This window comes from Ambystoma mexicanum, chromosome 13 (genome assembly GCF_040938575.1).
Source record: "Ambystoma mexicanum isolate Mex_15411 chromosome 13, UKY_AmexF1_1, whole genome shotgun sequence".
Taxonomy (NCBI): domain Eukaryota; kingdom Metazoa; phylum Chordata; class Amphibia; order Caudata; family Ambystomatidae; genus Ambystoma; species Ambystoma mexicanum.
Window position 1 is genome coordinate 505,695,877 of NC_090938.1, and position 25,871 is coordinate 505,721,747.

At 45.1% G+C, this 25,871-nt stretch overlaps 1 protein-coding gene across 1 annotated transcript in view; it reads right to left on the bottom strand.

Annotated features, from left to right (window-relative positions):
• The window catches only part of BECN1 (beclin 1), a 649,635-nt gene that overhangs the window by 375,599 nt on the left and 248,165 nt on the right, over positions 1–25,871 (bottom strand). The window contains exons 3-4 of the mRNA XM_069634173.1: positions 15,705–15,769; positions 14,776–14,834 (exon numbers count right to left, since the gene is read on the bottom strand). Of these exons, the coding sequence (XP_069490274.1) occupies positions 14,776–14,834; positions 15,705–15,769 (124 nt within the window). The remainder of the gene's footprint in view (positions 1–14,775; positions 14,835–15,704; positions 15,770–25,871) is intronic.

Genomic DNA, 25,871 nt, shown 5'->3' on the forward strand with positions numbered 1-25,871 from the left:
AATATCTGGATCTTGTGGATCTGGGAACTGCCATGGTTGAGGGTCATCCATATCTGGGTCCTCCCCCCAGCCCTCAATGGGCTCATGTTCAATGGGCTCATGTTCCTCTTCGTTAGAGAAAAGATTTTCCTCTACAGTAACTTTGGAATGTCCTCCTCAGTAAGGTCATAAATATACATATCCTCTTCTAAAGAGGGGTCAAAAAGCCTTGGGAATTTAGCTCTAGGGTTAAAAGGGCTTTCATCCCGTGGCCTTCTTGGTGTAGGTTGCTCTGACGCGAAACAAACCTGTCCAGCCTTTCCATGCAGTTCTCAAACTTTTCTCTAGTCCAGACTGAGGACCTAGAATGGTCTACAGGTGGAAAAGTGTCTCTAGCACTCCCTTCCGTCGAAAACTGTAGAGATATTTGCCCTAACATCGAAGAAAGTCCTTCTCCTTCAGAGAATTCCTCTGGCGGGACCGATGAAGGTGGGGTATCCCTGTGTCTTTCTCTTGGCTTGTGAATGCTCTCCCTAGATCTCGGCGGATCTTTAGACCTTTCGGAAACTTTAGAAGAGTTCCTACACTGCCGTCTTTGAGAATCAGCGGACACGATTCTTGCCAGGCTGTCTTCGACGTCCTCCTCAGATGGCAGGTGCGTATTTACAGTGGCAATTGTAAGGGAGTCTTTTTCGGCGGAGCCAGGGCCTTGCCCTTATCGGCCACCTTTTCCGGTAGCGCTGTAATTTTCGGCAGTGGTAAGGCCTTGTCTTGAGTTATCGCAGTCCTCGGCGGAACCAAAACCTTATCGTCGCCATATGCCTTCTTGTGATACGTGTCGACGGAACTATGTATTTTTGGGGTAGCGCCCTTTGTCTTGGATTGCCCAGTCGCTAGGCGCATATGCGGCTGTGGGGAGGGCTGCCGATCCTGGCCATCGGTGGGTATTGTCGGAGTTACCGGTGTACCCGTTAGCGCTGAAGTCTTCTTCGACGTAGCCGAAGTAAGGCTTGGGGTTGTGTGTTTAGTGCCGTGCACGTGTCTGTCTTTGTCGCAGGGGTGTGACTTCCCCATAGCAGAGCTTACACTGTGCTTATCGGGGCCGGGGACAGACTATGCGGAACGCGAGCGTTCCGTCGAAAGGTCAACAACCTCCGGTTCGGAGGTCTAATAGTCACTCTCGCCGTCGTCACATTCGGTGGTAGCGGCATTGGGAGAAACCTCGGCCTTGGACATACCGTAGGCCGCCCACCGTTTTACCCAATGTTCCTCTAAGGTCTTGGGGCGGAGGAGCTTACAAGCCGCACACCCTTCCTCTTGGTGATCGAGGGGCAAGCACCGGTTTACCGTCTGTGCTTATCCTTTCATGGGAATTTTCTCTTACAAATAGGGCAAAATCTAAATGGAGTCCTCTCCATATTTGAGGGTACACAGAGTGACTAAGACCAAACGGGAAAGAGGAAGGAAAGGGAAAGGCATTTTCAGTTTGAAAAGAAATGTCCACCCGACCCCACTCTCCCTACTGTATAGGGCAGCGGAAGGCCCAGCCACGTGGTCGGTCACGCCAACAGAATCCCCGTCCGTCGAAGTTCTCGCAGGTCTTCGGCAGAGACTGGAACAGCCGTCGAGATAAGGGACTGAAGGGGTGATCTTAACTATTTTATAGAGTTATTCGACCAAGGGCCGGTTGGACAATAGCAATGTTCTTTAGGAACTCTGCATAAGGGCGACCAGTTATCTGGGTGGAAAAAAACAATCTGAGGGACCTCGACGCGTGAGGGATCTTGGGTACACTACACGTTACGTAGGGATAATGTACAGGCACGCCCATGTCGACGTCCCCTTTCACTGGTGATCACTGGATGTCTGACTATGCACAGCATGTGATTATAAGCTGATTGACAAACTTCAAAGGGTTTTCCCCAGAGTTTGCTGGCTTCAAGGGCATGCAAAGTGTTCTTAACATGGACCACTCAGCTCAAGCTTTTACCTCCCTCCCTGCACATTAAGTACGACAACGCACCCAGACAACTCTCCAGCCCTGCATTTTGACATAATTTTCACCAATACAGAACAGGTTTGAGGGTCAACTCGGACAACCCTGGGTTAAGATCAAGCTCTAAATATACCAGCGATGATGGAGTATTTTTAGGAAGTGTAAGTTTCTTCCCTAAATTTGCGTTCGCAAAGTTCCAGTTTCCCTGGGGCAGCATGGCCCCATATTTCCGAACCATAAAGAGCTGCAGTAAGGGATTGGTTTTTACAAAGGTTAAGGGCTGGTGAAACTGTTCCACGCATGCCGTATATGGAAAGATCTAATGGCCCTACTGTATTTCCCCAGTATTATTCCTGACTTTTCCACCTCCGAGTTCCAGCCACCAGTCTCGTGGAAGCGGACTCCCAAGTAGTCAAAGAACCCGACCTGCTGCACAGGAACACCATTCACCTCGATAGTCGGGGCACTACTCTTTGCAAACCTTAGTTTAAAATCCATGACTTTGGATTTCTCTTCATTTAACTCAAAACAGAGCTCTTTGGGGCACAGTGGAAAGTATAACTGCATCATCTGCATAAAAGGGTGCAGGATATTTCTTATTGGCCATTTTGGGGCAGTCCTGTCATTCTCCCAACAAAACATGTATAATTTCCTGTATATATACACATTATAAAGTAGAGGAGCCAGTATACACCACTGTTTGACACCTTTATTAGCCTTAAACGGGTGCGTCTCCTCACCCCCAAGGCTGTAATGTACAGTTGCCAAAGAGTTTGTATATAGCATCCTAACTATAGAGACCAAGGGAGAGGGGTGCTTTTCTAGTTCAAAGTCTTTCATAGGGCATCTTTAGAAACAAGAGCCGAAAGCTGTACGTAGATTTAAAAAAGCTGCATATAATTTTCGATTTTGTCAAAATAGGTGCTTCAGAATCAACAAGTATAACATAAAGCACTAATCAATCATACCCAGATTGCTTCTGAAGCCCGTCTGGAGATCGGTGATCACATTGTTTAGATCTGCCCATTCCTGAAGGTGGCTTCAAATTATCTTGCCAAAAGTTTTCCCCACTCCATTCAGCAACAATATTAGATGGTAATTGGCAGGGCTTTCCCCGACACCCTTCTTGTAGACTGGGATAATGATCGATCTTTGCCAAGAGGGGGCAAATGACCTTGACGCAATAACTGCATTAACGAGTACTTTTTTGTGCCCTCAGAGCTTTCTGTACTTCTTGACCAGATCTAATCAGAGATCCTGGGAATCGAGCTAAAGCCTCATCAATCTTCTGCACCAATGTTAGAATCTCTTCTACCATTTTATACAAATTTGGGAAGTGGAGATGCCAGTCATCTGCGTTGATACTACAGTGGAGCATACGTTCTCCCTTAAACTCTCCCCCTGTGACCAACTTCCAGAATAATATATTATCCCCACTCTCAGGTGCGTTGTAAAGGACACACCATTGGTCCTGGACAGATGCTCTTCTCTTTAATCCAATTAAGCGTTTATATTCGGATCTTAAAGTGTGCAATTTGTTTCTACCCCGGAACTGCACGGGCACAAGTCATCATTTTTTGCTTTGCTTCCCTACATTGATGATCATACTAGCCCATCTGAATCAGTGTCTCCCCCTTTACGGCCCGCGCTGGGAGTGTTAAATGCGGGGTCTCAAACTCAATCAGGATCTCATTATGTGAGGTTCCTCCTCTAGTGATGGTTGCCAAATTGGCCAAAATAGCATTATAAATAGCAGGCTTGAGTTCCTGATCCATCACATTGGCCCATTTGATAAATTTACCGGAATGTCCCGAGATACTAATTGATTATTAGGCTCTAGGTTATTTACTAGACTTGGCCAGCCTCCTTGAATTTTAATTACTAAAGGATAATAGTCACTTTTGGTTTTTGCCCAGACCTTAAAATCACTCACCCATGCCCAATCGTTCCACGAAATCAAGATGTAATCGATTGTCACTGGAGTTACTGGACTAGTTGTTGTGTTGGTTCAGACTCAGATCTGACAAGAAGTTTGAGATCAACAGGCTGTTAGATCTTGGGGTGATTGAGCGCTAAAGCCAAGCATGTACCACTGGCTGCAGATTCTGCATGGACTCTAGAGCTCTGGATGCTGTGACCAAGATAGATGTTCACCCTCTGATCAAAATAACCAAATTGGTGGGCCACATTCAACAGAATGGACAACTATGTCCTGAATGGGATGTACGATTTCTGCATTAGATAGCTTGATGGTATGTATAGCAGTCTTCAGCCCCACTTGGGAGGAACATATTAGCAACCTAGAAATTGTGTTGCAGGGACTTCATCAGGCTGACCATTTCATAAAGGCAGCCAAGTGCCAGACTGGTCAGGATACAATGGTCAACCTTGCGTATAACATTGGTGTTGTGAAGAGCAAGACTCAACCTCTTTTCAGTGAAGTACACACTGTACACTCGGCAACCCCCACTACCCAAAACTAAGTGAGGACTTTCAAGGGCCTCACTGGGAAATATAGGAACTGTATGGCAGACTATGACCATATAGCTGTCCCCCTGACTGCCCTCACTACTTCAGTAAGTCCTAAGATAGTCTCTTGTTCGATGGAGTGTGAGAAGGCCTTCCAAGGCCTGCAGGATTCCCTTGGTCAGGCCCATTCTCACAGCACCTTATAAGAGACCATTTATAGTGCAGGCAGAGGGCTATAATACTCGGATAGGAGCAAAACTATCACAGCTTGATGACAAAGGTGAGGAACTACATATATGTTGCATCAGTTACTAGTTTAGGAGCAGAGAACTCAGGTGGCCCACCGGGGAGGAGGTATGTTTTTCCATTGTGTGGAGCATTCAGAAGTCTGGGTTCTGCCTCCATGGGACTGACCTCACTGTGTACACTGATCCTAAACCTTTGAAGTTGTTGGACATTAAGGGAGAGAATACAAAGTTTCTCAGGTGGTCCATGAATCTTCAAGACTTTGACTTCACCATTGAGCATTGGCCAGGTGTGCAACATTGCAATGCTGATGAGCTGTCCAACTGGGATGAACGACTGGAACAGGAGACCCCATCCAGGGGTAGATTGGTTCCCCCCCCTGTCCCTAGTCTGGAGCTGTGTGGCGGGGGGGGGGGGGGGGTAAGAGGGGAGTGTTAGGAACGTTTTCTCTTGGAGCAACTTTTCTTCCATATCCTATGGACCCCCAAACTTTTTGCTTTCGTTTTTACACAATGTCCTGACTTTGTTCAGTAAAGTGAAGCCATCAGCTTCACTTCACTGGCCTTTTGCTCACTTGTTATCGAAAAACTGACTAGTCCTTCAGACTGTCAATACTGGAAAGACATGCATTACTTACCGTAGCATTTCTGATGATTGTATCTGCTTAGATTCACATGATGTGCATATAGTCCGACATCCAGTGGTCACCGCAGAGTATATTGCATCTCGTCTTTCGAGAATCGAAAGGGGACGTCGATATGGGTGTGCTTGTAAGACTATCCCCACATGACGTGTAGTGTACCAAAAATCACTCACACGTTGAGGTCCCTCCGATTGTATTTTTACTGCTGTGAGGGAGCCTATGACTAACGTGAGTGAGTAAAGAAAAGAGAGAAAGTAGTTAGACGTCTGTTTCTTCCATCCGAGCGGGGGAGGAAGGGTGGGCGCATGTGAATCTCAGCAGATACAATCATCAGAAATGCTTTTACGGTAAGTAATGCATGTTTTCTGATGTTTGTCAATCTACTTTAAATCACATGCTGTGCATATACTAGCGAGCAGTACCCGGCGTTGGAGGTGGGTTGTGAGAAGGAACAGTAGTGAAAAGATGTCGTAATACTGCTTTTCCAACCTGAGAATCAGACCTAGAATGAGTGTCTAGGCAATAGTGTTTTGTAAAGGTGTGTACAGAACTCCAGGTTGCCGCTTTGCAAATGGACTTTAGGGATACATTTGCAATGAATGCTATGGAAGCCCCAGTGCCTAGAGTAGAATGCGCTCTAGGCTTGAAGAGCAGTTCTCTCTTAGCAAGAGTGTAACAGAGTGTGATACATTTGACAATCCACCTAGAGATAGTAGATTTGGAGACAGGATCTCCTTCTCTACCTGCTGCCACTGAAACGAAAAACTGATTTGATTTCCTTAGTGGTGGAGTTCTTTCCATGTAAAGCATGACTGCTCTGCGTACATCCAGTGTGTGCAGGCGTCTTTCTCCCATGTTTGAGGGGTTCTGAAAGAACGTTGGTAGTTCTATGGATTGGTTCACATGGAACTTTGAAATGAATTTAAGCGCAAACCTAGGGTGAGTGAGCAGAACCACCTTATCTCTGAACTGTAACAAAGGGGTCTAGAACTGAGAGCGCTTGTAGTTCACTGACTCTTTTAATGGATGTAATGGCTATTAAAAAGGCAGTTTTGTAGGTGAGAGCTTTGAGACTTGCTTATGCATGGGCTCGAAGGGAGACCCCATAAGTCTAGTCAACACTACGTTTAGGTCTCATCCGGGAGCTGGGTTACAAATGGGAGGGTGAATTCTTTTTACTCCCTCCATAAAAGCCTTAATAACTGGTATCTTCCACCACAACACCTTTTGTTGCGATGTAGTGTAGGCTGAAAGAACAGCTAAGTGAACTTTTAGAGAGTTAAAAACCAGGCCTGAGTCAAGTAAATGAGTCGGGTACAAAACGATATGGGTAGGAGAGCAGTTAATGTGGCTGATGCTCTTAGAATTGCACCAGATAACAAAATGCTTCAATTTACCGGAATATCAATATCGTGCGTTTGGGTTCCTTGCCCCTCTGAGTATGTCCATACATCTCCGAGGGAGTTGCAGGTGCCCGAACTCTAGGACCTCAGGAGCCAGGCCGCTAAGTTCAATGTTTGCGGGCATGGGTGAAGTGTCTCCCCTTTGTCTTGCAACATGTTGTACGGGCAAGGCAGTTTCATTGGAGGAGATAGGGACATCTCCATCAGATGAGCGAACCAGGATTGGCGGGCCAACATGGGGGCCACCAATATCATTGTGACTTGTTCCTGGTGCATCTTGTCCACTATCTTGTTGAGTAGGGGAGTCGGGGAAAGGGGGAGCGTAAACACATTTCCCTGGCCATGTTATCCAGAGTCCGTTACCCTTGGAACAGTTCTGGGGGTACCTAGAGGCGCAATCTTGGCATTGGGCATTCTCCAGAGTTGCGAACAGGTTGATCTCTGGGAAGCCCCATTCTGCGAACACGTTGGAGACAATGTCTACATGCAATTGCCATTTGTACTCCAAGGGTAGTGGGAAATCCCTGCTGAGTACGTCTGCCAGAAGATTGAGTCCCCCTGGAACATGTTGTGACAACAGGAACATGTGTTTGAGAGCCCACTTCCAAATGTTCTGGGACAGTTTGGACAGCCCTGGAGAGCGAGTGCCACCTTCCTTGTTCAAATAGTACATGGCCGTGGTGCTGTCTGTGAGGATCAGGACCGTCTACCCCTGCAGTTGTGCCTGAAAAGCTTTCAGTGCTTTGAATACTGCCAACAGTTCCAACAGGTTTATGTGGGTGGATGCTATGTCTGACGACCAAACTCTGTGCGCTGTCTGTTGAAGCAGGTGAGCTCCTCATCCTGTGAGATGTGTCTATAGTTAGAGTGGCCTCCACTGCGGGGGTGGTGAAGGATTTCCCCTTCGAGAGGTTCTCCCTCGACCATCAACGTAGCGAAAGAACGAGGACTGGCGAGACAACCACTAGGTCGTCCCATTGTCCGCTGGCCTGACCCCACTGGCCGTTGAGCCACTCCTGCATTGGACGCATGCACAAGCGCGTGAGGAACCAAATAAATGCATGATGTCCTCATTCCCAACAGTCGCATAGCTTTGCGTACCATCACCTCTCGACTGGCTACATATTGAGGGATTTGAAACAGCACGTTTTTAACCCGCTCATTGGAGGGGAAGACGAGGCCGTCCTTTGTTAGAATTAGAGCCCCTAGGAACTGCTTGACTTCACTGGGGTCTAGGCTGGATTTCTTCTCATTGATGGAGAATCCCAGGCTGAATAAAAGATCCATTCTTCTTTGGGTATTTGACAGACATGTTTCGTAGGAGTCCCCGGTTATGAGCCAGTCGTCGAGGTAAGGATAAACCGGGATGCATTGCCTGCGCAGGTGTCCCGCACCCACTTCCAGTACCTTTGTAAATACCCTTGGTGCAGAGGCTATGCCAAAGGGTAGTACTTTGAACCGATAGTGCTCGTCTTTTATTCATGAATCTGAGGTATTTTCTGTGCGCCGGCAACATTGAAATATGAAAGTATGCATCTTTCATGTCCAATGTTGCCATGTAATCCTCCTGTGTGAGCTTGTGTCTCTGATTTGAAACCAGAGTTCCTTAGCCATGCATGCCTCTTCAGAAGGGCACCCTGAGCCAAAGACCTTTCAGCTGTCTCTGCTGCATCCAAAGTACTCTTTAGCTTGCCTGCCACTTTCGAGAGCAGACGGGCTCGCAGGGCTTCAGGGACCTCTAGAAGGCCCTCCTCTAGCTTGGCCCATTGTGAATCAGCAAAGCTGGCCAACAAGGTTGTATTATTTGCAATGCGGGTGGAATAAGCCGCAGCCGCAGGGATCCTCTTCCCCAGAGCGTATAGTCTTACACTCCTTGTCAGGGGGTACCTCCCCAGTAGATCGGGGAACCCCTGCTCTTTTCCTGGTAGTTGTCACTACCAGTGAATCTGGAGTAGAATAAGCGCCTCTGGGGATCAGAGGGGGGAGGGTCGAAAAAGTTTTTCTACCATAGGATTCACTGCTCTAGTAAGCGCAGCTGTTAATAAAGAAGGGGCCAATGGCTTCTTGATTGAATTTAATAGAGGAATAGCTTGGCTGGCAGGTGGTTTTTCTTTTAAAATGTCCTCCACAAAATCAGCTTCTGGAACGGCTACCTGGGTAGCAATATGGAAATGTTCCGCTGTTTTCCTCAATATGGCGTTGAAAGCAATTTGATCATCGACCGGGGAGGCCTGTCGAGTGGGGTGGTTGAAGGGGAGTCCAAGCACAAGGCGCCAGGTTCCGGTGTTGGAGTAGGTGACTGCCAAGGGCGAGGATCAATGGGGTCTCTGTCTACTCCCCAACCCTCAGTGAGGTCCAAATTAACCGCCTCAGAGTCAGCAAAGGGATCTTCATCTTGAGCCTTCTCCTTAGCGGCGTCATAAATATATTCCTCTTCTTCCTCATCTTGAGTAGGGTCAAAGACCCTCTGAATCTTAGCCACAGAGAGAGGGGATTGCCCTTTCTAGATCTCTTGCGTGTGGACTTCTCAGAGTTTTCTACAAATCTCTCTAGCCTGTCCAGACATCCTTCACATTTTTCTCTGGTCCAAACAGATGAATACAGGTCCAGGGGTGGAAAGAGCTCTTGTAGTGGATCTTCTGTCGCCAAACGTCGAGATTTCTCCTTTAACGCAGAAGAAATCCCTCCAGTGCAGTCCGCAAAGTCCTTTCGGGGTTCCAACGGTTGACGCGTGTCCTTCTGTTTGTCTGTGGGCCTTTCCATAGGTTCCGGTAAATCCTTCGGCCTATCTTTGGATTTCAACGAATCCCTGCGTTTGTCCTTGGGTTTCGATGAATCCTTGGACCTTTTCTTCTGAGAATCCGCCGAAATGATCTGGGTGATGCTTTCGGTGATCACTTCAAAATCGGGAAGTTCTAATGTCCGGGCCTCTGGTTGCGTGACTACTTTCGGCAGAACCGGGGCCTTTCTTTCAGTGCGTCTCGATGGATCCCTGAATATTGGGGGCAGAGCCTTTCGATTTAGAGGGCCCAGTCGCAAGACACTTCTGCGGTTGCTGGTAGGGCTGCCGATCCGGACGGTCAGCGGGCAGGGCCGAAGGTATCGGTGTGCCCGTTGGCGCTATTGATCGCTTCAAATGTTTTGTCGAAGACGTCCCTGTGGTTGTGCTCTTAGTGTGTAAAACGTATGTGTCTTTGTCGCCGGGGTGTACATTACCCATAGCAGGACCCGATTCTTGCCTAGCGGGGCCGGGAACAGACGACGCAGAGCGAGAATGCTCCGCCGAGAGGTCAATCGCTTCTGAATCGGAGGCTTGTTCGTTACTCAACCCCTCGTCACAATTGGCGGTTGTAGGAGCAGGAGAGCTAGACTCGGCCTGCGGCATTCCGTAGGCCACCCACCGCTTAACATGGCGCGCCTTCAGAGTTTTCGGGCGCAGGAGCTTGCAAGCCGCACAAACCGTCTCGTCGTGATTAAGGGGCAAACGCGGATTACATTTACAGTGTTTATCCTTCCAAGGGAATTTGGCCTTACAAGAAGGACAAAACCTAAATGAGTCCTCTCCATAGCTGAGGAACTAAAAATTGACGAAGAGACCCAGGGAACAAAGAGAGAGGAAAGGGAAAGGCATTCTCAGAAAGGGAAATATCCACCCCTATCCCACTCTCCCTACTGTGTAGGCCAACCAGAGGGCCCGGCCACATGGTCGGCAGCACCGACCAGACCAGAAGATCCATGGAACCGTCTTCGGCGGAGACCTGGAAAAAGCTGTCAATGGAAGGGACGGTAGGGTAATATTTAAAACTCTAATATATATACGACCAAAGGTCGAGGAAAACAATAGCAATTTCTCTGGATGAGTTCTGCATAAGGCGACCAGTATGCTGGGTGGAAAAAACAATCTGAGGGACCTCAACGCATGAGGGATTTTGGGTACACTACACGTCACTATAGGGATAGTGTTACAGGCATGCCCATGTCGACGTCCCCTTTCAATTCTCGAAAGACCAGATGCAATACTCCACGGTGACCACTGGATGTCGGATTATATGCACAGCAGGTGATTCTAAACAGATTAACAAGCATCAGAAACTATGTTTCCCTTTTCTTTTTACAAGTTATCTATTTTGGGTAACTTTTTAGCATTGCACAATGCACCTTCCAATGTAGTGCAACAGAGATACTTTTGTATTTATGCATTTTATTGATTTGTGACGTGTTGGAACAACACCCATGGGCATAGAAGCGCAGAGACAAGACCGGTGGAGCCCTATCTGGCTACTGATCTTAGAAGACCCTCGTCAATGCTTCGCCCTGTGGTTTGTTCCGAACAACCATTCTCGACATCTTCTTAGAGCCCTGGAGTCTTCAGAAGCCATTCCTGGACCATCCAGTGGACTGACTAACTGACCAACCCCAAATTGGGCTATTAGTAGCATCTCTGTGAAATGTTGGCGCCCCTGCATCATCGGGACCTGAGATAGAAGGCTGTCCTCAATCGCGACATCTGCGACGCCTGCTGTTGCCATGCATCGGTGACGGTCGCTGAAACTGGTTTTTCTGCATCTATTCGAGGATCCTGAAGAGTCATGCACCGGTGCCTGCTGCATTGTTCCATGAGAAAAGGTGGCACTTAACTCCTAGACCAGAACAGAACTCTTGCAGCCGCAGCTCTTAGGCTTCTTTGGCCGGAACAAACAGCGGGAAAACCAACCTCCGGTGACACTCCATCGACCTGCCAAGTCTGAGGAAAAATCTAAGGAGCGGTGGTAAGGTACAACAATACTTACTGGCACCACTATCAGGACCCTTTAAAAGTTTGCAGTAACCTTAATTGTTTTACAACTGTTAACTTTGGCAAAACGTGTTACCTAAAGCACTCCAAAAGTTAGAAAAAGGTGTTACTCAACAGTGAACGTCTTCATTTGTCTTCTGGAACCATTTTCACAGCCACAGGATCCCCCTCCTAACTTTATCCCCAACTTCCTAAACTCTTTGGAAACTGTGAACCTTTGGGCACAAGGCCCCGGACAATTTAAGGGTTGGAATTTATAAATTAGGGTTGTAATTCCTGGGGCTGTTGGGGATATATCTATCTAATTATTTACCTTCTTGTTTCAGGTATTGGGGAGCAGGGAGCTTGGGGTCTGAGGGGGGTGGTTAATTGATTATTTTACACTAATTTACAGTGACTGTATATAAGTATTTTAGTGTGCTCCTTGGCCATAATACATATAGTATTTATGTACTTAATTGTCCAGGGGTAATCCTTGACTGTTTCACTGTGTGGACTCATTGTAGACCCCTGACCACACTCACCTCTCCTGTGACAAAGTTGTGATGACTCTCCATGCTACCTTGATGGGTTTAGCTAAACTCTCAGAAGTTGCTCCCTGTTCCCTATAACTAGGGTAGCATATTTGTTAGGGGAGTTTTCCTAAAGTCCACTTGGGGTAAGACTTCATAAAACTATCCTTAGGTGTGCAGGCCTGGATTTTGGCAGAATGTCACAGCAGCCAGGCTTATCATAGGAGGAAGATGTGAGCTGTAGGCAAGTACACTGAACCCAGTAAAGACAGTAGTCCAAAGAAACTCTTACACAATAAATGTTATATTAAAATATACATGTATTCTTATTTGAGGAAGGTAGATAAATACTGATTCACTTAACCAACACACATAGGAATTCTTAATAATACTTTTCAACAGTGATTTCTTGAATAATAGTTGCTACCGGTTACAACTGTTACAGCGTTTGATGCCGACAGTTCTACCGTATTATCGGTACTACAGCGCATTTGCATATATTAACAGATAGAGTAATTTTATTTAGTTAGCAAAACCACATAAGATAAAGTTTTTAGGAAGGAAAAGGGGTGGTTATACACACATCAGCAAGTCTTAATGATATAGAGACACTTTTCTGAGCTTCTAACGCTTTCAAAGTCCAAACCCTAACTATAAATAGTTGTAGGAGTGGAGCCAAAGTCTTATGAAGAAGTAGAAATAGCAAAGCTCCTCAGGATACTTTAAGTCTCTATGAAAAAGATGCTTAGCAAATACAACACAAGGTAGAGGGAGCCTGCAAAGGACTCCCTAGAGGACACAACCCGACAAGCCTGGAACAGAGGTATGGGTGGTCACCCAAACACCTATTCACGCACCCCAGTTACCCTGGAGCGACTCTTAGCTTAAAATAAGTTCTACCTTTCAGCCCCATAGTACCTTAGGTTAGAAGAAGTACATTCAGCTGGATTCTCTCCTGTGTAGCAGCGGGGGACCTAGTCTCTAAATTCCTTGGTCTGGTGACGAGGACAGACCCAGAAGGGTATATCTCAGTAGCAATCGTGAGAGAGGACACTCAGGACGGATTTCTTCGGTCTCCTGTTTCAGTCTGCGGTTTTGCCGCCTTTTTATCAGCTCCACACAAAGGTCAGTTTCGGCCTGGTCGATCTTCAAATCTGCAGTCCTGCACCTGGTGAGGGGACTTAGATGAGTGAGATTGTGCTTCTGGAGGTCCAACTGGAGCTCACCAAAGTTTTGGGCAGATTTGTCTAAGCCAAGACGTTGCACTGCAAATGGGTCAGAGGTCTCCTGGTATTCGCGGTCTGCTGCCCTGGAAAGTCGCAGCACCTCAGGAGATGGCTCTCTTTGTAATTCATCTTGAGGCTAGTTGGTCCCACTAGCCTAAGGGAAGGAGTCCTCTTCGGAGCTCCTCAGTCGAGTAGAAAACAGGGGCAGGGCATCAGTAGTCGCTTCACGGTTACTGGAATGGTCTGCAGGCTTCTCTGGTCGTCTTCCGCTTCGGTTCTTCTGTTCCAGTGGCCAACTTGTCTTCTGCCTCAGGAGCCTTACCTTTTATTCCGTTTTTTTCATTTTACAGAAAGAGGCAGGTGGCTGCCCAATCAGGACAGCCAGCCCCCCAGTTGGAACTTGTTCCATTTAGGCACTCTAGCAGACAAAGGGCAGGAGAGTTGTAAACTCTGCCCCCACTTCCTTCCTTTGCAGACACGCTGGAGCCTAGGCGGAGACACCCAAGCGTTCTCGCCAAAAGCAAAACGCACATTCAGACCTCCCACCCCTGTGATGGTAGAAGAAGGGTTAACAAAGAACAACCATGATAGAAATGGCGGAAGAAAAGGAGCCACCGTGTTAGCACATAGGTGACCCTATTGTGCATAACCAAGACTGTTAAGACAGTCTGCGTTAGAAAATAGAACAATAGTTTGTAGAACACGTCCACTGCCACCAGCCATAACTATAGGGTTGTCTATGTGACTAAAAAATTACAGGAGCTTAGAGAAGGAGATACTAAGTATCCCCTTAGCACTCCACATAAGGTGGTGTGTGCTAATCTCTAATAGGATAAAGTTTTAGGAAGGATACAAAGTATCCCTCTATCCTTAAGAACTGTAGTTACTCAAGGATATTAAAAATCTCAAAGGAGAACCCAAGGGGTCCCCAGCAACACTGCTTATAGGGTGATGTTCACTGCAAAAGTTAAACAGATGCCTTAAAAGAGATATGGCGGAAAGAAGCCTCCATAAGAAAGTTAAAACACAAAGAACAGAGTTCCCAAGGGCAGAGCCCATAAGAATAAATGAGGGGAAAAAGGGTCCCCTAATTCAGGATAGAACGAGAATGGTCCAGAAGTCAAGCAAAAAGTGCTGGCAGTCTCACTAGGAGAGGGGATGAAGCATAAAAAGCATACATCTCCCTTACACTCCTAAACATCTGTCCACCAGGCAAGAGTTTAGACCGCCATCTCAACACTATGCACTAGCTTCTCCTTCCCCCAGTGGCAGCACTTGCTCACTGGATGATGCCTGAAAAACAGTGTGGATTGCAAAACTGTCCTTGTGGGCTGCTAAATAAATGGAAGTGGATCGTCAAACATTTTTATAAATGGAACAAAGAAGCATAGCAAGCCTTTTATTTCAACAACCACTTTGGCGGGGTTGTCTCCTCTACATCAACTTGCTCTTCCAACAAGGACATTAAACAAGTTATAATTACTAAACAAAATAACTGAAATATACCTAGACGGTCGAATGATTCTTCTTGATACCGTGGCCTGTCGCTTCTCGATACTAGTTTCCTTGGGGAAAAAGAAGACAATTTCAACAGTACAATCAACGTTTCATACAAAAGAGAGCAAAGTTACAATAAATTTGGGCACATTGCACTTGTTCATTACACAAAGTACTAAGATCTTGCGGTTTTGTAATGCTTATTTTAGCGTCAACCAAGATTTACCCTGGCTAAATTCTATGACATCCTATAGAGGACCATTTGTGTGAGGTCTGTGATGGATTTGAAACAGATTAGGACTCCCTCAAAATGGCAAACGAGGTGAATTTGGCATACAAAAATTGACAGTGAAAAATCAGAGCAGTTGAATAAACAAATATTTGAGAACATAAATGCGTTAAGAGCATAGTTTCATATATTATGGACTTCCTTCATTTGTAGAACGAATTTAGGAATAAAAGGAGGACTCTGAGGCAAAATAAATGAATTGTCCTCCAGTTGACGGTGGTTGTAAAGGCACAAACTGTTGGTGTAAAAAAGGTAAGGTGATCTCTTCACACAGCTATGGCAAGAAGGCGAGAAAGGGTAACTGGAGAAAGGGAGAAGACCAGACCTGGACCTGTTGTGAAGAGGCATTTAATAGCCAACATTCCGTGAAAAGACGACCAAGAGACATTGACAGACAACCAGAAAACAAATTTGGGAGACACCTACATCCTAACAGCATCATTTGTAGGACGCAACTGTGAAGAAGTTACTGAAACAAACCAGAGCGGTTTGTGTATTATGATGGGGATTAACATTCGAGTGAACGAATTCAAAAGGACTTGGCATTGTACAAGAGCTGTAGACTGACTGCTCCAACAGTTCATGAAAAGGAGTCTAAGCCAGATGACATTATCACTGGCAATATTTTCAAAGACATACATGGTCTTACCTCTGTGTCAGGCTCCTCTTCATGGTTTCCACTTGGTTTCACCTGAGTTGTAGTAACCAATGGAGCTAGAAAACCAAAAAACAGAACACGATTAAAATAACGTCGAAACATATGAACAGTTTACAGTACATTTTTATCAGATGCAAAACTGCCTGTGATTCAAGACAACAGGAATGTCAACGGTCCTCTTTCGGAGGTAAAAACAATGATGCATTACTCACAAATGCTTTACTAAACAGCAGGGATTTGAAACCACAGTAAAAAGGAAAGCTGCATGTTCCCCCACTCAGAGTTACATATTCCACAGACCTAGAAGGCTTATGCCCCCAATGAACAACCTTTCTGTTATTACATCTATGGAATTTTTGTATTCAATTATTTTACTTTGATAGTTTAGTGGACAAACCAATCCTCTGTCAATGCTGCTGCCAATGAGTTTCTTAACATCCTCCCTTACCTCGTAACGGTGGAGGTCCAGATATTACAACAAGATTCAGTCTCATTGTGGAGGTTTATTTACATGCTCCACCCTGCCTTGTCGTGGACATCAAGAAGTTTGATCATAGTCACCACTCCCTCTACATGTAGTGTTCCCCAGGGCTCTATCCTCTCACCTTGGCTTTTCAACATCTACCTAGCACCTCTTGCTCACTGACTTCTCTCCTCATTTCCAGTGTTACGCAGATGACACACAACTCTTCTTCAAGCTCCCCGCTTCCTCCTCTATCATTCCTGAATGCCTGTCTGCTATTCAGTCTTGGTGCACCTCCAATGATCTCTGTCTCAATACCAGTAAGACAGAGATCCTGCCTATCAGGACATCTGCTCTCCGTTTCACTACTGCAATATGGCTGCACTCTATGGGCTCTCCTCCATCTCCTTCCACTGAGGCCAGGAACCTCGGGGTCCTCTTAGACTCATCTCTCTCCTTTATTCCACTCATCTTGGACCTTGCCAAGTAGGACCACTTCACCTCCTAAGCGGCATGCTCCCATTCCTCACCTTCACCCAGAAGCTTAATGTCTCTAGAGCGCTGTGCCTCTCCATGCTAGATTACTGTAACAGACTCTTCCTCAACCTGCCTTTTTCTTCGCTCGGTCCTCTTCAACTAATCCAGAATAGGGCTGCGAGACTTATCATTGGCCTCAAGCCCTGGGACTGTATCTCTCCAGCTCTAAAACCTCTCCACTGGCTCCCGGTTGCTGCAATGATCAAATTCAAGACCCTTTGCATCATACAAAAGGCTGTATGGGGCCTGGGACCAAGCTACCTGAAGCTCTCTTACTAAATACTCTCCTTCCAGATCCCTTCGATCTTCTTAGTCCAACTCTCTGCTGACCAAACGCTTCTCCAAGCAGGAAGCTGGGGGCAGATCTCTCTCCACCACTGACTTCCTCCTACGGAACAATCTTGCTCTCTCTCTCCGTCTTGAATCGGACCACCTGAGGTTCTGCAAAATACTCAAGACCTTTCTCTTCTCCTCCTCCTTCCCCCTCCTGTGCTAACCATCCCCTCTGTTGCTGAGATTTGGCAGCCTGGTCCCTCAAGAGTCCAATAGGGTCCTGGCCTTCTGCCCATTGTCTCCCAGCACACCCCACTGCACCACCCTCTGGGCCCACACCCGCTGGTTGGGTGGTTTGCCTCCACCCGCACTTACCTGTTGGGTGGTAGACCTCCCTCTTCGCCTGGGGAATCCCTGCCCATACACTTACCTGTTGCTTTCCCAACAGGCACCCCTGGCACTTCCTCCCCTAGGGGACCCTAGTATCACTTACTTCACTGCTCCCCTTTTTTCCCCCACTTTCTATTCACTGCACTTGCACACTCCAGCTGTCACAAGGCCTAGTAGGACTGTTTATTTCCATTTATTCAGTGTTATTTCCATTGTTTATTTGATCCCTTGTGCCGCTTTGAAACACTGTCTTGTTGTATAAGTGTCATAAAAATAACCATTAAAATTTAAATAGTTTGCGTCCAAACTCTTCTCATATTTGTATCCTACACCACCTACATCTGAACACATCCATTTTTTCCAACTGACCACATTTTATTCAGGCTTTTAAACTATACCATCACAAAATATGATTTGCTGGATGCTCTTGAACGACAAAGTAAAAAAGCAGCATGACCAGTTTAATATAGCAGAGTGGGGTTAGGTAAACACAGATTTTAATTAACACAGTATATGCTTCTTTGTGGCTGGAATTCAGAACATCAAGTGTCAAGACAGTTCTTAGTCAACAGTTAGAGGGTCTCGGATTACAAGTCCTTGAGGTGTGTTCCCCGCCCTCCCCCAATCACTCTCATTCTCTTGCATATTCTCTCACAGACCACCAGGTGATCTCCTAGTGCTGATAGGGTATGACCACCTCCTCTCTTAGGTTCTGTAAACATTGCTGTGTCTCCATCAGTTGATGGTGATTCAGCTTGAGTGTCCCACTTCTGCTTTGAGAAAGCACCAGCTGGCCTCGTCAGCCTCATCATACATGGGGTTGTAAACATACTTTAAATATACATTTTTTCACGTGAGGTTTATCTAGAGTCATTCCAAATGCAGATAATATTGGATAGAAACAATCCATTTTGTAACTAGAAGTGAAGCACTGTCGAACCATATATGATGCAATCACTGTCCGTATTATATAGGTTTGATATCCTTACACTAAGATTTAATTTATGGCCTACGAGAGACATTCTAAATAGGCGTGGCCAAATTGAGAATTGTATAAACGTCAGTCGATTCTGTTTGTACAAAGAAATTTTGCATCACCTGGTCATAGATTGTAGGATGTTACATGAATTACACACACTGAACTTTCAGAAAATGAAATCGGAGTATCAAACTGTCACTTATGAGCAACTACGGCAGATTCTTTTTATGGGTCGTCGGACCACACATCGAATTGCTGTTCTTAACTTTTTTAATGCATTGAAATTGACTGATTAGTGCTTTAAAAATGATGTTTTTACTAGAATATGATAATTTTTATGTGCATACACATGATTTATTTCATTTCTTTTTTCTTCTATTACTGTCAATAACTTGTGCAAGTACAGATTTTCAACTGCATGTCATAAAAAATATGTATTGAGGAAATGGTATATTGAGAAATGTATAAATTGTAAAGTTGATTTATCAGCTAAACCAATAAAAAATGTGTTTCAAAAATATTGGATAGAACATTTCACTGTAAAGCACTGCATGGCAGCATGAACTGAATGAAGGACTACACAGAGTGCCATCACATGTTCAAGGAGGATTCATATAGGGAAAGCTGCGTTAACGAAGGTGACAATGTAATTCGGAATTACTGCACCAATAAATATGCCCGTCAGAACATCAATGCTGATAATAAGCAGAATCTTAACACTATACCTGTGAGCACTCCAATCAGAAATCAGTGAGAAATTAATCAGGGTACTGTATCCTCTTCCAGTTGTCGAGATCTTGCATAGTTTTCTTGTTTCAAGGCTTAAGCATGCCTCAGTCCAATGTCACAGACTCCTGTGGCTCAAGAACAGTTGTTTTCCCTTAACTCTTCCCAAATGACTGAAAAGAGTGTTTGAAATAAGCCACAGTCCAATGAACTCTTTGTCTTTACTCGACAGCTTCTGCGTCGTCCTTCCTAGTACCAAGTCTGCACGTGCTGAGGTTCTTCCCTGATGCTCGTTTCCGAAGGGCGCGGGGTGAAGGGGTCTCTCCAGCATAGATCTTTACGTCTCCTAGAAAAGTCCAAGCACGTCTGCCCTGCACTCTGACTGCAGACGGCGTGACGTCTTCCACGATAAAAGTACTGTTGAAGCGTGGCTCGTCCAACTTCTTGTATGGTTGAGGATTAGGATCGCATCTCTGGGGAACACTTTAGGAACACATAGTTCTTGAAGTCCACTTGTTGACGCATCTCATTCTGTGCTCTGTGCTGCCCCACACCCTTTTTGCCGTAGGTGATCTGAAATGACAGATACTTGAGGTCATACAAGTAAGATAGTCACGTAGCTCCATTCCTAACAATTCTGAAGTTGGCTCGGCATCACTTCTAACTCTGGATGGAGGTGTGGGGGGGTGTCCTCATAAGCCTCCCTGTCACTATTTCATGGGGGCTAAGACGGTGGTCCGAATCTGGTTGGTTCCTCAATGCATATAATGCCAGTAGTAGGCAATGCAATCACCCTTTCTTCAAGGTAAGCTTCAACTTGGCTATTCTTTCTTTAAGCAAGCCGTTGAGCCTCTCACATATCCCATTTCTTTGTGGATAAGCTGAATATAACTTGTGCTTTATACCAAGCAACAAGCCAATCTTTTCAAAAATTAGATTCACAAAATGAGGACCATTATTTGATCTTAATACTTCACATATTCCCCATCTAGGAAATACTTCTCGCACTAAGAATTTCGCTGCACAGCTGGAATCTAGATGGGTACACAAACCAGCTTCAATCCATCGTGAAAAGGGACAGACTACTACAATCATGTACCTATACCCATTAAATACTTGCAGCATATCGACATAGTCGATATGCAAATGTTGAAAGGGGCCATTAGGTCTTGGGATAACTCCCCTAACTGTGAGCAGTGTGTGCCCAGCAGTAAACCTTTGACAAACAATGCAATTCACAACATATAATGCAATGTGTTCTAACAAATTTGGTCCAAACAAATCTTCTGCAAAAGTTGCAGCAAGGTTTTCTCTAGTTGTGTGCTTAGGGTAGTGTAGCTGTTCCAGCGCCACCCTTTATAAGGCTACAGGCAGTACTGGTTTACGAGTGCGGTCTTGTCGCCACACTGCTTCAGAGGGGTTTAAAGAACACCCTCTTTGCGTCCATAGATCCTTCTCCTCTTGAGGTGCTTCTCCCTGAACCTCTATTAATTGCGTCTTCAAGAGATTACTATAGACGTCAAACACACTCATCATCACCACCATTTATTCATTTACATTAGGCATATCAAAGGACATGATATTTTCTGAATATGCAGCGCATTTGGCTTCATTGTCTGCTGCTTGATTTCCATGCAAGATAAAATCTGCCTTTTTAGTGTGGGCTGCACATTTCACGACTGCGATGGCTACTGGGTGTTGTAGTGCCTTAATAACCCTGTCCAATAAAGCGGCATGCTGTACTGAAGTGCCATCCACTCAGAGGTAGCCCCACCTTTCCCAACTTGCTAATCCTGTGTGCATTGTCGACGTCACATAGGCGGAGTTGCTGTACAACGTTACTTCCTGGTCTGCGTGATTCTCGAGTGCGACTATCAGCACTACTAACTCTGCAGCCTGTGCTGAATAGTGAGACGGGAATCGTTCACTTAGCAATGTTTGAATCTCCCCATTGGCTATGTGTTTTACCACAGCGGCACCTGTATATCTTTGTTCATCATCCTGATCGATCCTTGAAGAACCGTCAATAAAAACAATTTCTCTCCCTGCCAAAGCATTTTCTTTTATCCTAGGGATTTCATCATAGAACTCTTCATAGTTCAAAAGTCGTGTGCATGCTCACCCTCTGCCATGGGTTCAGCTACAGACATGGCAGGATTCACTAACTTGCATCAAACTATTTTAATTGCCGGATTTGATAGGATTACCTCGTAGGCAGAAGCCCTTTGAGAAGTCGACGGCCCTTTCAGTTTCTCCAGGATGGCAAATAATGCATGCTCAACAAACAACCTCAGAGTATCTGATCACTATACTTGCAGCCTTCCAATGGCGTACGCGGTGGCTGCCAAAGATTGTTCACACGAAAAATGACCTCTCATTACTGGGTCTGAAATCCCACTGTAGTATGCAAGGGGCTTATACCCCAATGTTCTTTGTGTGAGGACTGCCGTCATAACGGCACCATCCGTATGCGAGAATCAAAAGAATTCCTCTGCATAATTGTGAATTCCTAAAACTGGAGCTGTACAAATTGCCTTTTTCAATTCCTCAAACCCTTCTTCCATCTCCTCAGTCCGCACAATGTTCTCTTGCGTTGCCTGTGCTTTCTTTAGAGCTTGTAATAAAGGCCTTGTATATGAGCTATAGTCAAAGACCCATGCTCTGACATAGTTACACAGTCCCAGATGTGCAGCTTTGTGGTTTTCAAGATAGCCTCGTTCTCTCAGGAGTAACCTTTTTCCCTTCATAAGAAAGCATCTGACCTATGTACAACACTTCCTGTTGACAATACTTTAACAACTTCTTTTCAACTTTATATCCTTTTTCAGCAAGCGTAATCATCAACTGAATAGAATCATGGCTGCACCCTTCCTCTGAAGTGCTGCAAACTAAAATGTCATCTACGTATTGCAGCACAACACTTTCCAAATTAATATTGCTCAAATCCATCTGGAGAACTCGATTGAAAATTGATGGAGACTCATAATATCCTTATGGTAATATTGTGCTTTTTAACTTCATCTCTCTGAACGTAAATGACATCAGATCCTGCAAGTCTTTGTGTAAGGGGATTGAGAAAAACACATTTTTCAAATCAATCACGGTAAAATATCATGCTTCAACAGGTATATTACATAAGATTGTAGCAGGATTAGGAACTATAGGGAACTCGGACTCTACAATCAGGTTAATCAGGCGAAGGTCTTGAATTGGTCTCCATTACCCCTGCCTTAGATTCCTTGATAGGGTACACTGACGTATTACATGGTGACTCTGACATCACCAAGATGCCGCGATCCACTATGGCGGAAATCATTTTAAAAATACCTTTGTCTGCCTCTCGAGACATAGGATACTGCCGTGCTTGAGGCAAAATTGCTCCTGGCTTCAATTTAATCTTTACTTCTCCAACCCCCTTTAATAGGCCTAAGTCATAAGGGCCTGTTGTCCATAATGAAGCTGGCACTTTTGCCATGTCTTCCTCAAAATAATTGGGATGCTTTTGTGCTATCATCATCTTTGGAGGAACCTCTCGTTTGATGGCTCGTACGCAATAAGTAATGCTAATTTTTTTTTTTATTTTTTTCTTTTTATTTGTTTTGGCACAAGCCTTTACAAAATAATAAAATTATAAAATTTGCATGTGTATTTCATGGATATCCACCAACCCTGCCAAATGTTCCTAATTTTTGCTAGTTCCAGATTTACAAATACTTCTACTTTACTTTATATTAGATTGTCAGGCCACTTTCTATTATGACCTGGGTTGCTGCAAACATCAATGCAGCATTGGTGCCCGAGATAATTCTATCCCAGAGGAAGTCTGTAACTATGTCTTCCTCCCTCCGCACGAGATCTCTAAAAAGTCTGAATCGTAGTGGCCACGTGCCTTCACAATCCATTAGTATATGTCTTAGTGTTTGTTTGGCAGGGTTTTCACAGACTGAGCATAGTTTTTTTGCCATGGCTCCTTGGTTACGTTTCACTAGAACAGCACCACAATGGACAAGGTTCAGTCTCATTCTAAGGACGTCTGAACGCAATTTCCTATTGGGAGACTTCAGGAGATATCGGGAGAGACGCCCGAGTTTCTTTTCTCCTTTCAAGAAGATGTTTTGTGTTGGGTCTTCTCTTACTTTTTCTACCGTTTTAATCCAGTCCCATTGTTCGAGTCTTTTTTTTACTTTAAGTGGATTTAGGGCCAAGATCTCTTCATTTAGATCTACTGCTTCCAGTCTTTCCATCGTTTTCTCTTCCAATGAGGCGAGGATGGTTGATCTCTTTTGTAGAGCTTCGTGTCTTAGATCTCCATATATTGTCGAGTCTTTACTCGTTATTATTTCTCGATGTAATGAGATGAGCTTCCAGTCTGCCATACAGTTCAGTGATTTTAGACCTAATTCAAATCTCAGACTTTTTAAAGAGGCACAATCTGGGAGGCCCAGAGCTTTTTTCCATAGATGGCCCTCAAAATTGTCCCAGTTTGTAAACCAGAGATCCGGTTTTGCTTCTAAGCCATATAGGATGACTGGTACCACTTTGGCTAGATAGAACTTCACCAATGGGAGGATGGAGAACTTGCAAAATGTATAGTTTAGCTTGATCATTTGTGATGTGAATTGTTTGACTTTCGCCCTAATTTCGTTTTCTGCTTTGTATATTGCTGGATGAGCATGGATGTTATATCCCAGGTATTTTATGATTTCAACGGTTCTTATCTGTTCTCCTCCCATGTTCCAGTTTCTGCATTTCGTTTTTGATAGTGGATGTTTAAAGATCAAAATGTTTGATTTGGCTGGATTAACTGTCAATTTATTTAGATCCACATATTCATTCATTTTATCAAGGAGATGTTGTAAGCCGACCGGTGTTCTGTCGAGGAGAACTATATCGTCTGCATATGCAAGCCGACAGATCTTCCTCCCATTTAACAATGCTAATTTAAAACACTACTTCATCATCAGATGGATGATTTCCAAACAGATCTTCATCAGTGACGTCAGTCTATTGGTATCCCTCCCCGATGACTATTACTGTGCACCATCGTCTGCCCTCATAATCATTTACATCAAGCAAAGCCATGTTTCCTCGCACTATGGCTGCTTCTAGTTCAAAGATTCGCCCTTCCTCTTCGTCCATAGGTATCTTTGGCCTGAATAGAAACTCATCAGGTATTCGCACAGTTCTGCCTATTATGCCTGGTAGCCATGTTAACAAAATGCGTACCCATAATAAAAAACTTCAGGTTCCAACGGAACTGCTCGCATGGTCACTTGTCCTGTAAACGCCATAATAAATTCACTCACATTAAAATAATGCATTCCTGGTGTTCAACACAGTATACCTTCATCGGTAAACGAAATTGTCGTATTTAACTTAGTCATCAAATCTCAACCTAATATATTAACTATTAACAGGTGTCTGCCTTGAATACAGCAGTGGCAGCAACAGGTCACATTCGCCTATAGAGACTGATAAGTCTTCAGTCAAAGGAACTCTGCTTTTAGCTCCTGTGAAACCTTGAGTATTCATGGCATTGCCAGACATTGAAAATGTTCCCTCTTTTATACACGAGAGTGTTGCACCAGTGTCTACTAAAAACGATAGAACAAGTTACTTACCATGTCTGGTAACGTTCTTTCGATGGGATGTTCCTCCGACGTATTCCACATCTATGACAGTTAATGTCCACAGCTGTGATGCTTCGGAACATTTTCGGCAGAGGGCGTCCTGCGTCGATGGCGTTGATCCATTGTCCCTCGAGGCCCTCCATCGAGGGTCAACGTCACCGGATGTTATATATAGGACGCACGGCGCCCGTAGCCTCAGTTGTAGTTTTTTCCCAGAATGTGTGGCACCAATCTCCTGCCAGTATGACCGCTGATAGCTTTGCAGAAACATAAGCTGCAATCGCATAGGAAATTCAGTAGAGGGGCAGGCTGGGAGGGCGGTGTGGAATACATCAGAGGAACATCCCATTGAAAGAACGTTACCAGATATGGTAAGTAACTTGTTCTTCGAGGGGATTGTGTCCTCCGACGTATTCCACATCTATGACAGACTCCCAAAGCAGTACCAATTTATGGAGGTGAGAAAAGAATTTACAATTTTAGAATGCCCAATCAAATGGCTGAATAGAGGACTGCCTTACCAAAGGCCAAATCCTGCCCATGGATGCAGTCCAAGGAATAGTGTCTCACAAAAGTATGGACATAGGCCCATGTGGCTGCTCCTCTGTAGAGCAGTGGAGGCAGCCACACCCCTAGTAGAGTGAGCCCGTAAGCCTACTGGAGGGTCCTTTCCCACTAAACACTCAGAGATCGTCAAAATGATCCATCTGGACAAGGTCTGCTTGGAAACAGCCTGAGCCAAACGCCTTCCAGCATAACCAACAAAGAGCTGATCGTCCACTCTGACCAGGGACATCCGTGAGAGATAGAAACTCAAAGCTCTCCTAGAATCCAACCTATGGAGCCTCTCCTCTTCCTTACCACGATGTGGAGGAGGATAAAACGCCAGAAGAATCACCTTCTGGCTCAAATGGAATTCCGACACAACCTTTGGAAGAAAAGAAGGCCGCACCCGCAGGACAACCCTGTACTTATGGAAAACAGCAAAGGGTGGCTTGGCGGAAAGTGCCTGCAACTCACTCACTCTGCGTGCGGAAGTAACCGCAACTAAAAACTCAGTTTTAAAGGACAACAGTCGCAACGGACAAGAATGTAAGGGCTCAAATGGAGCTCCCATTAGGAACTTTAAAACCAAATTCAAATTCCATCCCGGCACCTGG